Source organism: Sturnira hondurensis, unplaced genomic scaffold, assembly GCF_014824575.4.
Source record: "Sturnira hondurensis isolate 20B ecotype Veracruz unplaced genomic scaffold, ASM1482457v3 Scaffold0006849, whole genome shotgun sequence".
Classification (NCBI taxonomy): Eukaryota; Metazoa; Chordata; class Mammalia; order Chiroptera; family Phyllostomidae; genus Sturnira; species Sturnira hondurensis.
In genome coordinates, this window is record NW_028079480.1 from 83,756 (window position 1) to 99,585 (window position 15,830).

Below are 15,830 nucleotides of genomic sequence, written 5' to 3' on the forward strand. Positions count from 1 at the left end.
AAGATACGAAAAGAAACAGGCAAGATAATCCATGTCCACAGAGTGACTTTTCATTTCCCATCTGAGTAACCTTTGTATTTCAGTGCTTCGCAGACCTTTCTCTGCTTCTCTGACACCACCCTCCCTTCTTCTCTCAGACAACATCTGGATGCCATCACCTCCTGCTTAACGAGTAACTTTTCTCTGGTACACTGGTTTTCAAACTTTTGGGGCCCAGGACTCCTTTACTTTCTTAAAAATTAATGAACCCCAAAGAGCATTTGTGTACTTGGGTTACATCTATCTATATTTACCTTATTAGAAAATAAGACAAAAATTTAAATATTAATTTATATATAACAATAGTAGTATATATTAACATATTTTATGAAAGATAACTATATTTTATAAAACAAAAAACGAGTGGTGATGTTTTATAGCTCTGCACACCTCTCTAGTGTCTGGGTTAGTAGAAGACAGCTAGATTCTCCTATTTGCTTCACTACCCAATCTGTTATGATACGCTCTGGTTGAAGTTTATGAAGAGAACCAAGCCTCCCATAGACATGTTGTTGGCAAAGGGAAGAGTGTTTCAACAGCCTTTTTAGATCATTGTGGATAATCTTTGTTGACACTGCACTAAAAGTCAACAAGTGGACTTTCTTAAAGGTTAGCTGCCATGTGGAATCTAAAACCCTATCTAGGGGCTTTTTATACTCTGTAACATAAAAATCCACTGGTTACCTTGAGCTTTGAATGGCTTTACCCGTGCATAATTTTGTAAAATCATACATTGGAAAATATTGGTTCATTAAGCTACGCAAATCTCCCTAATGTCCACACATTTCATTACACAATATTTTAAAAAACACATTCATTAACATCACCACCAATCTTATCAAAAAAAGCCTTTTCTATATTAAGCTATCAAATTCACAGTGGCCGATACACATTTTTCGAACTTCTGATTTTCACTTGAAAGCTCATATCTTATCATTGGCAATAAATACTGACAGTTGTTTTCTTTAAAATGACAGGCTTTTACTTCATTCATTTTCAAGAAAATGTCTATGAAATACCTAATAGTGAAAACTACAGTTTTTCTGGCAGTCATTCTTTCAAATCAAAATAGCATTCATGATGTACTTAGGTTTAGCTTATCACTTGAACAATCACCTAAATGCTTTTCCTCAAGACAACTTAAGTATGCAACATAAATGCTTAATGTACATTTCCCATTTTTTTCACACAGAATATTGATATTCTTAAGTGAAACTGTACTGTCTCCCCCACTACAACTGTGTGACAATGACAACTGCAATGACCAGTACAATCTGGGACCTCTAATCTTGATTTGCCTTAAGGCGCCCCAGTCTTCCTGAACGTTGCTTTTACAATGTCCGTGTAAACATCAACTCAGTGATGTAAACACCAACTCAGGAAAGGCCAAGGAACATCACAACAGCCAGGAGGTAGAAGCAACTCAAAGGTCAGGCGACAGATGGAGAGATAAACAAAACGTGGTATGTACATACAATGGAAAACCATTCAAACCTGCCACATGCTACAACGGGGATGAACCTTGAAAACCACACTAAGTGAAATCAGCCAGTCACTAAGATAAATACTGTAAAATTCCCCTTCTATGAGGTATGTAAAGAGGTCAAACCCATAGAAACAGAAAAGAGAATAATGGTTACCAGGGGTCAGAGGGGAGGAAAACAGGGGAGTCGATACAAAGTTTCAGATTTGCAAGATGAAAAACTTCTGGAGACTGTTTGCATAACAATGTGAATATACTTCACTGGACAATTAAAAATGGTTAAGATGGTAAATTTTATGTTTTTAACGCAATTTTTAAAGGGGCAAACATCAAACATCTCAGTGGTGTTATGAAAATGGTTTTGGCCTCACAGACCCACTGAAAGGGCCTCAGACACTCTAAAGGGCCAGTGAACACTTTGAGAACCGATGCTCCAACGGGACCTTCTTTTTCTTAACATCCATCTGCTTCCCTTCCTGTTCATTCCCCTTTCCCTTCTCTGACATGCCTTTGCAGCCTCCACCCACGGTGCTGGTGTCTGTAGCGGCCCCAGTGATCTGAAAAGGCCTCTTCCTCCTTCTGCTGTAACCCGTGGCGTGGCGTTACTCCTTATGAGCACTAAGATCTTGTGAACCCTCAGCCTTCTTTCACGAGCGTGCCTCTGCCTCTCTGTTGAGGCCATTGGTGTCTCAAGAGTAGGTGTCTTATCCACAGTACCTCGATATTGTCACAGTGTTCTCACATTTCTCTGATATGTATCAATCAATCAATCCTGATTAATCTGGTCCTAGAGCTCACAGAATGGAACTGTTGGTTTGTTACCAACTCCTCAATGTCTTCGTATTGCTATATTCAAAATCGGTTGGTCTCCTGAGAAAGTTCCAATGGCTTCCCAAAGCATTCTGTCATCCTCTTCAGTTCCTGTCAAGATAAACAACTTTACAGCTCCAATTTGGGTGCAGCTCAACTTCCCTTTCTCTTCCCCCAGAAGTCTTCCCTGTACGCATTGGCAGAAATGTCAGCTGGCATCAGAACACAGGGGAGAAAGACAGAACCAGAGGCGTTCGTTACACTTCCCATTTGAGCCTTTGGTCAGTGCTGCTGGCGGCAGAAAGTCTCCCTTTTTCTCTGCTGGCATACAAATGAGTAACCAGAGAACAATTTTCTACCCTGGGAAATATCATCTCTTTCTGGAACTCTGACACCTTGTGACCTAATCAGGCTCCTTACACTTATCAACGAGCTGAAGGTCTTCCTCTGGCAAGGCTCCTAACATGGATGGATCGCTGGCCCTTCTTGGATGTCTTTGTTTGTAATTTGCAGTCCTGGCCTTCGCCACCACGGTCGATTACTTACACGGATGGACCCTCCTGCTTTGCTGATGCTGCACTAAGTTAATCCCTAAAGAGGAACTAAAGCCCAGGAGAAAAATTCTGAAAGCCTTGGATTCCCTCACATTTACCTTCCCACACCATATCTGATTCACCATCACACACTTAACCTCCTGCCCCTCGCACACACATTGTCTCTCTATTTGAGAAACATGATTTCCCTCTGGCCACTGCTGAGTCAACAAAAAGAAAGTGACCCACGTGTACATCACCCAGGGTAGAAGGGAAAGTCACTTTTCACTGCCATTATCCTGAAAACAGCAACAGCATTAGACTGGTAACTGACAAAACCATTACCTAGCTTACAAAATCAAAACTAATTCTACCACTTCTAGAGTTCATCTAGAACTCAATAATGTGCCAGAGGCCAATGAAAGTGGCCCTCCTCAGCATGGGGCTGCCAGCTCTCTGCTGAATGTTACAGCAAAAGCAGCTGTGCATGACTGATCTCAGTAACACATGCCCAGAAAAGCACCTCGCACAGTTACGCTGTGTCTCCTAACAAGATTAATCTTGTTAGGAGCAATGAGGAACATTTATGAGCTAAAGTTCTGCTTATAAGTACTAGTAAGGACAAGTAAGAACAAATGTCTTCAATTTCACCAACAAAAATCTCTGAATTATTCTATTGTATGTCATAACACTTAACTTATACACATAGCCTAAAGTCAATAATTTTTTTTCTAACCCAAATAATGCCTCTTTATGACTTGCTTTAAACAGAATTCAAACTCCTAAGGAAGGCTAGTTCTGGCCTCCATGTGACCAGTGAGCCCTTGAAATGTGACTAGTACAAGTGAGGGATGAAATTTATTCTATTAATGTTTAAATTTAAAATAGTCACCCGTGTGTAGTAGCTACCCTATTTTGATACCACACTGCAGTCACTCAACATTATTTGTTGAATAAGTGAGTAGGAGAGTGAATCAATGAATGTAAAATATTTACTGAGTCTGGAAAAGTCGCTGGTGCACCTCTTACAACACATGGCACATGCCAGATAGAAGTTACACCAGACAGAAGTTAATGACAACACACATTTGGCCAAAATTAGTCTTAAAAATGGTTTTGGTGTGCGTGAGGGGGTAGTGTATAGGGGCTATGTCAGGGAGTCTCTGTACTTTCTGCTCCATTAGCTGTGAACCTAAAACTGCTAAAAAAATAACATCTACTAAAGCAACAAAAAATAACTCTGGATTCAATCCTTACTGACATTCTATCACTCTCTAAACTTACCTTTCCCTAAATTCTAGCTGTAATGCAAACCCTCTTCTTTTCCCCCTTCAGAAGCAGTGTGGGTGCATGTCCATAATAAGAAAACAAAAAATGTCACTCTTTAGTTTTGAAACTACTGAGAGAAAAGCCCCCACGCAGGCTTCTGAAGTTCTGGGACATTATCACTTCAGAAGTGATCATCTAAGTCCCATGAATGAATGAAAAAAACTAGACTTAAAATGTTTTCTCAACATAAAAACAAATTATTTTTTAAACATTAGACACTTTCATACATACATGTATTGAAATACAAAGATGCAACGTAAGACACAATATAACTTCTAACTAAAGCAATGCCTCATTTACCAAGACCACAGGATGAGTTCCTTGTTCTGGTGGGCAGTTTCCTGATCAAGGGAAACTATGTCCCCAACAAGGCACCTGCAAGTCCGTGTGCTCCTGGCAGCACAGCCCAGGAAGTCCTCACTTAACGTCATCAGCAGGTTCTCAGAAACTGAGACTTGAAGCAAAACGACATAGAGCGAAACCAGTTTTACCACAGGCTCACGATACAAACAAGAGTTAAGTTCCTGTGGCATATTCCTGGCCACCAAAACATCACCAACTTCTAAATAAGTCCCCAAACAGTTCTAATATTAAACACTGAAATAAATGTGAACTATACAGACATTTAAGAAAAATTAATAAAAGCAAGTGAAAGCCGACCACTTTCCAACCCGCCGATTCCGGGTCAGAGTCCCAGGTGGCTGGATCCATCTGGCAGCTCCGGGCACAAGGCGGGAACCGCCTGCTCGGGCCACGCCCCATCCAGGGAGCGCCCAAACACGCCGCACTCACTGGTCCTGGGACCACTGAGAGATGCCAGTGCGCCTCGTGTGGGCGTCGTGGGGATGTGGGGGGAACCGCGGTCCTCGGAGAAAACCCACACAGACATGGAGGACGAGCGACCCGCACACAGTGGCCCCGGCCAGGAATCAGTCATTTTTCTCATCAGCGGTGGATGAAACAACGTTATTCTAGGACCTGCTGTACACACCTGGGGAACATCACAAAGACTGACAGAATTCATCGTGCAAATTTGGAACAATTTAAAGAAGACTAAGTATGTCTATATTACATGTCTGTAATAAAAAAATCACAACCACAAGCATTATCTTAAACATTTTTTATAAGCTGTTGAACTAAAGTGATAGGTGTTGCCATCAATTCCTAGTTATTTGCTTAATGCTTTTATCATCAGCTAGTGGTCGCCTGTGCTTAAGCAGTAGCTGCCACCACAAAAAAAGAAATTCTGGAAGGAAAATTTTAAATGGAGAAAATGCTGCCTATTGTCTTCAGTGTATATCTGCAGGGCGGGAAAGGGACTTAGAGAACAAAAAAAAAACCCAAAATGTCAAATAATATTATAAGACTAACATCCATGATGCAACGGACTTTTCTCCTTTAATCCAAATGACAAGACTACCTCACTTTATACACAAAGAAAATGGCATTCCATAATCCAACACCTGCCTAAGGCACCTAACTAGCGAATGATGGGCTAATCAACTCTAAAATCAATCCTCTTTTTCCTACAACATAACATCTCCCCTCCAAATAAGATAAACCTTAGAACAGTGATTTTCATCTCACGGCATATATCAACTGATTACCAAAATTCTGGGGCACGTCAAAAAATGTATTTTTTGCCGATCTGACAGCTATGTTGTGTTGGCCATTGTCATTTCTTTATTTGAAAATCTCAGGGAAATGCCCCTGAACAGTCATGCGATACCTGACGGTATGGCACATTGTAAAAATCCTTGTGGCACACCGGTGAAAATCACTTGCCTCAGAGCAATGGTTCTCCACTCAGGCTGCACATTCCTCACCTTGGGAAGAGGCCCAGTGGTCCCCATTTTTAAAGGTCCCTAAGTGATTCGGATACACAAAAGCTAAAAACCACTGATTTCAGGTCATCATTTCATAACTGTTAGGCTGAGTATTAAAGTTTTAACAGAAGTGTGTAGACTTGTTTGCCACTATAGAAATGGTCTAAAGAAATTTTGAGTAAGTCCACATTTAATACATTTCCTCTTTCGCCTTGCTGTCAAGATGCCAGATATCCATATTTTTAGTCCTTACCCAAGGATATGTGTATTGATTTGGGAGAGAGAGGAAGGGGAGGGAGTGGGGGGCAGTGGAAAGAGGTGAGAAGGAGAGGGAGAAACATCAATCAGTTGCCTCCTGTATGTGTCCCGACCTGGGTACAAGGATCAAACCTGCAACCTTTTGGTGAACATTCCAACCAACTAAGCCACCTGGCCAGAGAGAGATGCCAGATATTATTAATCACTGTTATCAGCGTGTGCACTCCCCACGATCAGCGCACACTCCCCCACCACCATTCTCATCGGCTGTTATCTGCTCTGTGGGGAGACGGCAGAGAACCCAGATAATTAAAAGCGGATGTAAAACAAAAGCAAACAGGCTCTAGATGAGAGGCTATTTTATCTGTAAAGTTCATGAACTTCAGGTACATGAAATTAGTGATATCAAATTTGGTTACTCATGGGCCTCATCTCATTATTTCTGATTCTTAACTTTGTTCCTGATTCTTGACAGTGCGGAAATCCTGGTTCTCTCTATTCGATTCTACACAGCTATACACAAACGGTTTTCTCATTGGGAAATTATGAACTCCATGAGTTCAGGGGCCCCATTTTATTAGCCTTTATACCCCAGCATCTAGCACAGTCACACATACAGCAAGCTTTCAACAAACGTGTGCTTCCTCAGTGGCTCCTGGAGGCTGGCTGCCATGAGTGGTTTAACAATATGTGGTAATTTGTAGCAATATACACATACATTTTTATTAAAGAATAAGAAGATTTATTAGCACCATTAAAATGTCCATACTACCCAATTTAATTTATAGGTTCAACGCAATTCCTATTAAAATACCAATGGCATATCTCACAGGCCTAGAACAAATATTTCAAAAATTTATATGGAACCAAAAAAGACCCCAAATAGCCACAAAAATCTTGAGAAAAATGAACAAAGTTCGGGGATCATAATATCTCCTATCAAACTACACAATAAGGCTGCTGAAATCAAAACGGCCTGGTGCTGGCATAAGAACAGACATATAGATCAACGGAACAGAACAGAGAGCCCAGAACTGAATCCATGTCTCTACAGTCAGTTAATACTTGACAAAGGGGGCATGAGCATTCAGTGGAGTAAAAACAGCCCCTTCAATAAATACTGTTAGGAGAGCTAGACTGGTATATGTGAAAAAATGAAATCAGACCACCAACTTACACCATACACCAGAATAAATTGAAAATGGATAAAAGACTTAAATATAAGTCATGATACCATAAAAGTCCTAGTGGAAAACAATGGCAGAAAATTTTCAGATATCCCACGTAGCAGTTTTGTTGCCAATATATCACCGAGGACATGGAAAATAAAGGAAAAAAATAAACAAATGGGACTGTATCAAATTAAAAAGCTTCTGCACAGCTAAAGAAACCATCATCAAAAAGAAAAGGGAAACAACCAACAACCATATGGGAGAACATATTTGCCAGTGATATACCAGACAAGCGTTTACTCTCCAAAACATGTAAAGAACTCATACAGCTCAACACCAGGAAGATAAACAACCCAATTTAAAAAATGGGCAAAGGACCTGGACAGACACTTCTCCAAGGGCCACATACAGAGGGCCCACAGACATAGGAAAGAATGCACAACATCACTAGCCATCAGAGAGATGCAAATTAAAACCACAATGAGATAGCACCTCATACTTCTCAGAATGTCTACCCTTAATAAATCAATGAACAATAAGTGCTGATGAGAATGTGGAGAGAAGGGAACCCTAGTGCAGTGTTGGTGGGAATGCAGACTGGTGCAGCCAAGTGGAAAACAGGATGGAATCTCTTAAAAACATTAAAAGTGGAACTGCCTTTTGACCCAGCAATTCCATTGCTGGGAATACCTTAAGAACCCCCAAACACTAATTCAGAAAAACGTATGCACCCCTATGTTCACAGCAGTGCTATTTACAGTAGCCAAGTGCTAGAAACAGCCTAAGTGCCCATCAATAGATAAACAGATTTAAAAACTTTGGTACATTTACACAATGGAATACTACACAGCAGAAAGAAAGAAGGAATTCCTACCTTTTGGGACAACATGGAAGGATCTGGAGAGCATTATGCTAAGCGAAATAAGCCAATCAGTGAAAAACAAATACCATATGATCACACTTACAAGAAGAATCTAATGACCAAAATAAACTAATGAGCAAAACAGAACCAGAGGCAGGGAAACAGCGTACAGACTGACAGCTGCCAGTGGAGAGTCGGGGGAGGGGACTGGTGCAAAGAACACGCATGAATGACCCATGGACATGGACAATGGTGTGGGGACTGACTGTGGAGTAGGGGTGGGCTGGGATGAGGAGGGCAAAGGGGGGAGTGGGGATTGGGGCAACCGTAATAGAATAAGCAAGAAAAAAAAAAGAGCACTGGCTAGTGTGGCTCAGTGGATTGAGTACCAGTCTATGAACCAAACAGCTGCTAGTTCGATTCCCAGTCAGGACACATACTTGGGTGGTGGGTCAGGTCCCCAGTGGGGGGCATGGGAGAGGCAACCACACATCGCTGTTTCTCTCCCTCTCTTTCTCCTTCCCTTCCCTCTCTTTTAAGAATAAATAAATAAACTCTTTTAAAAAAAGAATATGAAGCTTTAGGCTACATGGCTGCTGGCAGCTCAGTGAAAGCACCACACAGTGTCAAGACTTTGGTAAGGTCACCACAGCAGCACAGCCTGTGTGTTCCTTAGCGCTGTAGCTAACTTGTGTCAATTAATTCAACTTCACAAGTATTTATTGGATCTGCCCACTCGGGTACAGTGACAGACAAGAGGATCACTGCCACATAGCCTTGAAATGCATTTACTGCTCTCCATTGTCATCGCTGCCACCCAAGCTCAGGCCACCCTCATCTCTCTATTGGAGTGTTCTTATTCGTTTCCCTTTCATTTTTATTCCCCCACGTTCTATTCTCTACAATGCCACTAAAATAAGCTTTCCTTAAAAAGCATTTCAGACCATGTCTTCTTCAAAGCCTTAATGTCCAAACTCCCTAAAATGGCTTAGCGACCTCAGCCTGATCTGCCTTTCCAGGCATATGGCTCACTACTAACTCCCGACCAGTCTTCACTCCAGCCATATTAACCCACATAGAATACAATAAGTAGACCATGCTGTCTTCCAGTGGGAGACTGTGCTCAGGTCTGCCAAAAAAAATCCCAATAAGCATTAAGAAAATTCAAATTATGGATTTAGTTCTCCAAAGCCAACAAGCTTAAGGCCAATTATTGACAGCTGTGGCCATCTAAACACGTATTTCCTCTTCTGGAGAGGCAGAGTCACGACAGCACTGCTAGAGAAGTAAACGTTGAAAACATAAACTTCTTGAGAAAAGGTACCGAAGTCTCTGTGTTCTCATGCCTATTATCACCTGGCACATAGTGGCTACTCAATAAATATTTGTCCAATGAATAGATGAATGACCAAGTAAATAGGAAATAAAAGATTATGGAGAGGAAACAACCCAGAAATATTAAGGAGAGCAGGCATGTGCCCCAATTCTAACTGAAAGACTCTAGAGGAAAGAGTCTAGGAAAAAGTGACTAGAGGTTTCTGGAAGGGTCTTCTTCATTCTTATAAGAGAGCATGGCAGACCTGTGTCTCTCCTACAGGACATGAACAAGGATGCACGCAGCCTTGTCGCTGCTGGCTGCTATTTTGCAACCATTAAGTAAGATGACACTATGGACAATTGAGACAGAAACTCCCATCCTGCCACCAAGTGTTGAACTTATGGCTCTGCTACCTCTAGACTTCTAGTTATGTGAGCCAATAAACTTTCATATTATTTAAATCAGCTTGACTGTTACTTGCAGCCCAAGGCCTCCTAACTGATGTATATCCGAGAAGCAACAGACGAAAAATCATATTGCAGATAATGAGCATGACATGTCATAGTTTAATTTTATAGCCTAATCAGAAACTAAGCTTAAAAAGTAGCAAAATGAATCACTGTTATAAAAGAATATAGATGTTCTATGTAACTGGCAAGGCATTAAAACCATACCAAATAATTCAGGTGTATTTTCTATGAAAAAGGTATTATTCAGATCTCAGTGGCTAGAACTAACAGATTCGACTTTACAGAAGAAAATAATGAACTAGAAGGCACAACAACATAAAATACCAAGAAAGAAACAGAAAAAAAGACTGGGAAAAAATGGATAGAGCATTGGTATGCTGTGAAAAAACTTCAACATGGCTCGCCCTGGCTGGTGTGGCTTAGTGGACAGAGTGCTGGCCTGAGAACCAAAAGATCACTGGTCTGATTCAAGGTCAGGGCAGATGCCTGCGTTGTGGGCCAGGCTCACAGTTGGAGGCTTGCAAGAGGCAACCGATCCATGTATCTCTCACACATTAGTGTTTCTCTCCCTCTCTTTCTCCCTCCCTTCCTATAGGGAACCGTTTTGTGTGGTGTGGGAATGTAGCCCAGCCCCCACTCGGAAAGACCAGTGGGGATTGAGGTCCCAGCACACAGGAGCCACGCCCATGGATAGGTTCTCCCGTGGGGAATGAGGCCTGCATTGTACCTAGGCTGCTATGAGACTTGCTTTTGCTAAAACTCCCTCACCCTGGACTGAGGCAGAAAATGTTTACTGCATATCTTTTACCTTCCTAAAGTCTGTGCTAAACCTCCCAAGTATGGAGTGCAACCAGTTCAACTACTTTTCCCCTTGATTTTTAACATCCTTCTCTTTGAAATAATAAGCAACATTCTTTCCTTTGCTTTCTGTAAAAGGTAACCACCTACAGCAAACCTGTATATAGTAAATGAGGGCCATCCTCAATGTAATGTACCCAGAAATGCAATAAAAGCCTGTCCAGGCCGGGGTTGGGGCCCTCTCTCTCTCTCTTAGAGAACAGCCATACCATCCCTTTTTCTCCACAGGACTTCTGTAGTCCATGTGAATTTGTCTCTTGTGTCCACAACACATGGATCCTGCCAGCCAGGGTCTACATCACCCTCCCCTCTCTCTAAATAAGTAAAATATTTAGAAAAAAACAAAACTTCAAAATGGCTCAATATATATGTGCTTGGAGATGTCAAAGATGAAGTGGGAGAGCACAGAAAAAGTTTCTAAAGAAATAATGGTCAAAATCTGTCCAAATTTGATTAAAAACTATAAATCCATATATTTAAGATTCAACAAATCAAAAGCCCAAGAATCATGAAGAAAACTCTACAAATGAACAGCAAAAGCAAATTGCTTAAAACCTGTGATAATGAGAAAAATCTTAAGAGCCAGGGGAAAAGGACTCATGCACAGAGAGAACAAAAATAAAAATGACAGCAGACTTCTCCTCAGAAATAATTCAAGCCAAAAGACAATGGAGCACCATCTTTAAAGTAATAAAAGAAAACTAATCAATCCAATGACCATTTCTTTTAAAAGGAAAGCAAAATAAATACATTTTCAATAATATAAAATTGAAAGAATTCGCCAATCACAGACTCACACTACTAGACAAATTAAAGGAAGTCCTTTAGGCAAAAGAAAAATGGTCCCAGATGGAAATATGAATCTACACAAAGGGATGAAGAGTCCCAGACATAGTAAATATATAACCCTTCTTTTCTTGTTTTTAAAATTTCTTTAAAAGATAATTGAACATTTAAAGCAAAAATAAAAACCAATGTATAGTGGCACTTGTAACACAGCGAAGTAAAGTACATGAGAGCAAGAGCACAAAGGCCAAGGGCAAAGGCACAGGTTCTCACACTGTGTGAACTACGTGTACGTAGACTATGATCAGTTAAAGATGTGTAGTATTAAGGCTAAATCCTAAAACAATCACTAAAAAAATAAAAACAAAGTTACATCTAATAAGCCAACAAAACAGACACAATGGAATCATAGAATACTTACTCAATTCAAAAAAAAAAAAGAAAGGAGAAGAAAAACAAAGAACAGATGTGACAAGCAGAAAAGAAACAGCAAGAGATTTAAACATAAACATAACTGACAATCACATTAAATACAAATGGCTTAAGCACCCCAAATAAAAGGCGGACATGGTCAGATGGGATAAAAAGCAAGACTCAATTAAATGATACCTACAACAAGCCCACTTTAAGTGTAAAGACACAACTAGCCTAAAACTAAACCATCTGCCGTGCTAACACTCACCTGAAGAAAGCCCAAGTCCCTCTATGAACACCAGACCAGCAGATGTCAGGGTAAAGAACACAATCAAGGATAAAGGTGGTAATTCAATAATGATAAAAAGCGCCAATTCATCAAGAGTAGGTAACAATCCTAAACATTTATACACCCAATAAGTTAGCCCTCCAAAACAAGAAAAAAGCTACAAAACACAGCATCATCATTCCTGATTCAAAACTGAAAATTGTCAAGATGTTTATGTAATTAGTGGCATGCCATTTTACTAATAAAAGTGCACTATTCCCCCAAAGGGTCAAAGGTAGTAAGGTGTTAATAAATACTTATGACTCCAGTGAAAAGCTAATCAGAATTATCTAGAGCTGACTCACCTTTCATACTGCCTATCTCGTGGTAACGAAGCACCCCAGTGTCGAAAGTCCATGATTAACATAAGTAAAAGGAGACAGGATATGCAGAAGAGTCCTAGTAATGCCGCCCGCTGACGGGGAAACGGGCTCACCGTGGGCACAGTAAAGTACCAGGAGGCTGGGCAGAGGTAGGAAAAACTGATTCTGAAATGATACAAACATTAATAAGAAAAGTCTCAGCTTTTAAACTAGTGTAAAGCCCTTCCTAATAAAGGCAAAAATTCATGCCGCCAGAAATTTAAATGTTCTTTTAGTCTCAAATTTTAAAAAAAGACATATATAGTTCATGGCACTTCTACTATATAAATCAGAAAAGCTTGGAAAATCTTTTTCCAAGTCTGTACTTTGGGATGCAATTCAAAGAATTAATCTTATTTTAATGAAAGGATCACCAGTCTCCCTGAGCAACCCCCTAACATTGAGAAATCAGCGTACTACAACAGCCTCATCAAGAATGCTGTCAAAAAACTGGATGGTCAGAAAATTTATTCAACTGATTTTAAAAATACTTTAATGGTAATATATGCACATGTTAAAAGAATATATAGTGAGAAGTGCATCTTTTGTCCTAACCCAACCATTTCCCTCTTAGAGGCAACCATTACTACCCAGTTTGTGTATTTTTCCAGGAATATTTTCTGTATACACAATGACAGAGATATGTCACATGTGGTAATAGATCCGTGTGTGTGTGTCTCCATTCCTTTGGTTTTACACATATATTGCTCTGTCTTTCCCCACTTACTCTATTTGACAACTGTCCCATATCCACGGAACCACATTAATATTTTCTGAAAGCTTCAGAGTATTATTACAATGCATGGATAAGTGTATTCAAGTGTGAAGTTCACATTCTATATTGATTCATAAGGACCTCAGTCTGTTTTCAAAGTTCATTGCAAAAAAGAAAAATTCTTTGTTTAATCTCCTCAAGGAGATCAAACAGCCTCACTCAAGTGGAAATACGTCAAGAACATTACAATCTAGCCCTTTGCGACCTGAGCCGGGGTTGTGGGCTGGAAACTTTTGTATCTGCCTTCAAAAGAATGCAACTGTGACCTTTACAACCGTATGTTCAGATGCAAAGTCCAGATGCAGTCCTAGGGCAATCTTTACTAGTAATAATCTCTCATGGCCCCTCAACCTGCCTGCCACCCCCACTGAGCGCCAGCTGAAAAGAAAGTGCATAGCCTTACCTAGCCATGGGTTCCCTTCAGCGGTCCCGCCTGTCACCTCCTTTTCCTTTTGCCCTGAGAAGGTGGTCTCCTTGTCCCAGGCATTTCCTGCGCCTGAAAAGAGTTGGTTGGGTTTCAGGCTCACCTTCATCAATGCCCACGAGATCCGATTTCCACGAGGTCACAGTGGCCACACTCTCCGAACTGCCATTCCTGGTACGTTCTCGGTCGTTCCTAGGGCCCAGCGGACCCTAACCGGGCTTCCGTAACCGGGCTTCCCGAGAGAGAGGGATTCTCGAGGGCCAGCGATATTCTCAAGGAAACAGCAGTACCCAGCGGGTGGGGTTGGGGTACCCCCTTCCCTTCCACCCCTCCCGGCTCCGAAGCCCTCCAGCACTTACACTCCCAGGTCGAGTGGCCCGGTGGCCCCTCCAGCTCCTCTCGGGTCCGTCCACCACGAATGCCCGCAATCTCTAGCTCAGCCGGAAAAAGGCCTGCGCCAGCTGCGGCGCCACGTCCCCAAGGAAACCGCTGGTAGCCAATGACTGACAGGGGACCCAAGGAACCCGCCCTCCACGCAGCCAGAGGTTCATTTGGTGGCATGTCCATCCATCAGGGTGGCCAATCCCCAAGAGTGTTCGTCTTCTAATGCCCGCCCCAAGATTTCGAGTGCGCCCAATCCAGAAGGGCGCTGTGCCACTGCTCCGCTTGGAGGGGCTTGCAGAGAGGGCACAGGTGAGGGCATGGGTGCGGTGTCACCCATGCACGGGGGCGGGCCTTGGGGTGTGCTGCCCTCTCCTGCGCCAATTCTCCGCTGGCTGTTTTCTCCATGGCCTCCCCAGTGGGTGGGTCTTGGGGTGTCTGCCTCAATAGTGCATCCCTTGCCCACAACCTATCGGAGGTTTTGTGTTCCCGAACTCTGCCCCGCAGAATGGCAGTTCTCCCACCTTAATCCTTTCCTATTGCCTCCCAAACTGATGCCTTGGCCTCACTGTCTTGTCCCGTGAGAAAAACATTAAGAATCGGCACATGACATCTACACCAAAGCGCTTGGAACCATTCATTCAACATTAATCGAATATCTACTGTGTGCCAGACATTATGAGCAGCTGTGTCCCTCCCCACCCGGACCTTACACTAATACACACAACCGTAATGGTTCCTTAATGCTGTTTTTCTTGCTTACACAAGCCGTTTCATTTCTAGGAGGGAGGCCGTTGGAAAGGGTCAAGTCCAAGTTCTTACAAACGTGGCACATACGTGGCTGTACTGAGCCGTCAGTGCAGCATATTTTGCCTGCGCCTTATCTCCGTTATTCTGCTCCAGCACTGCACCTCTGGTTTCCGGCCTCCTAGGTTTTGCTCACTCTGTCCGTCCACCTCCCCAACCCCTCCAACTGCCTCAAATATCCTTCCCTGACTTTTAGCCAGGCCAACACATATACATCCCTTAGCACTCCGCTTAAGTACCACCTCTTCTAAAAGCCTTACTTGACCTACACCCCCTTTATACATGCCTGTTGTTTCGCTCACCACATTAAATTACAAGTATATTTTTGTGCCTGTCTGTCCAAATGACAGAATATCCTTGAGAGCAGGGACTGTCTGCTTCCACATCAATGCTGGGTACCGCCTGGCACATGAAACCACTAATACATGTGAACCAGTAAATGCGGAATTAAATGAAGACAAGCCAAGTGAGAACAAAAAGAGGCTATTTATTCCATGTTTGCTATAACAAGGCAGTCAACTGCTATCACTTGTGTCCAGCAGACTCAAAGGGTGCTAGGGGAGTGGAAAAACTAAAAATGAAAAAAAATGGGGGA

The 15,830-nt window shown here is 41.9% G+C and overlaps 1 protein-coding gene across 1 annotated transcript in view; it reads right to left on the minus strand.

The window, feature by feature from the left end:
* The window catches only part of ENTPD7 (ectonucleoside triphosphate diphosphohydrolase 7), a 42,288-nt gene extending 27,760 nt beyond the window's left edge, over positions 1-14,528 (minus strand). The window contains exons 1-3 of the mRNA XM_037050763.1: positions 14,407-14,528; positions 14,027-14,119; positions 12,792-12,974 (exon numbers count right to left, since the gene is read on the minus strand). Of these exons, the coding sequence (XP_036906658.1) occupies positions 12,792-12,974; positions 14,027-14,034 (191 nt within the window). The 5' untranslated portion in view covers positions 14,035-14,119; positions 14,407-14,528. The remainder of the gene's footprint in view (positions 1-12,791; positions 12,975-14,026; positions 14,120-14,406) is intronic.
* Positions 14,529-15,830: the final 1,302 nt, after the last annotated feature.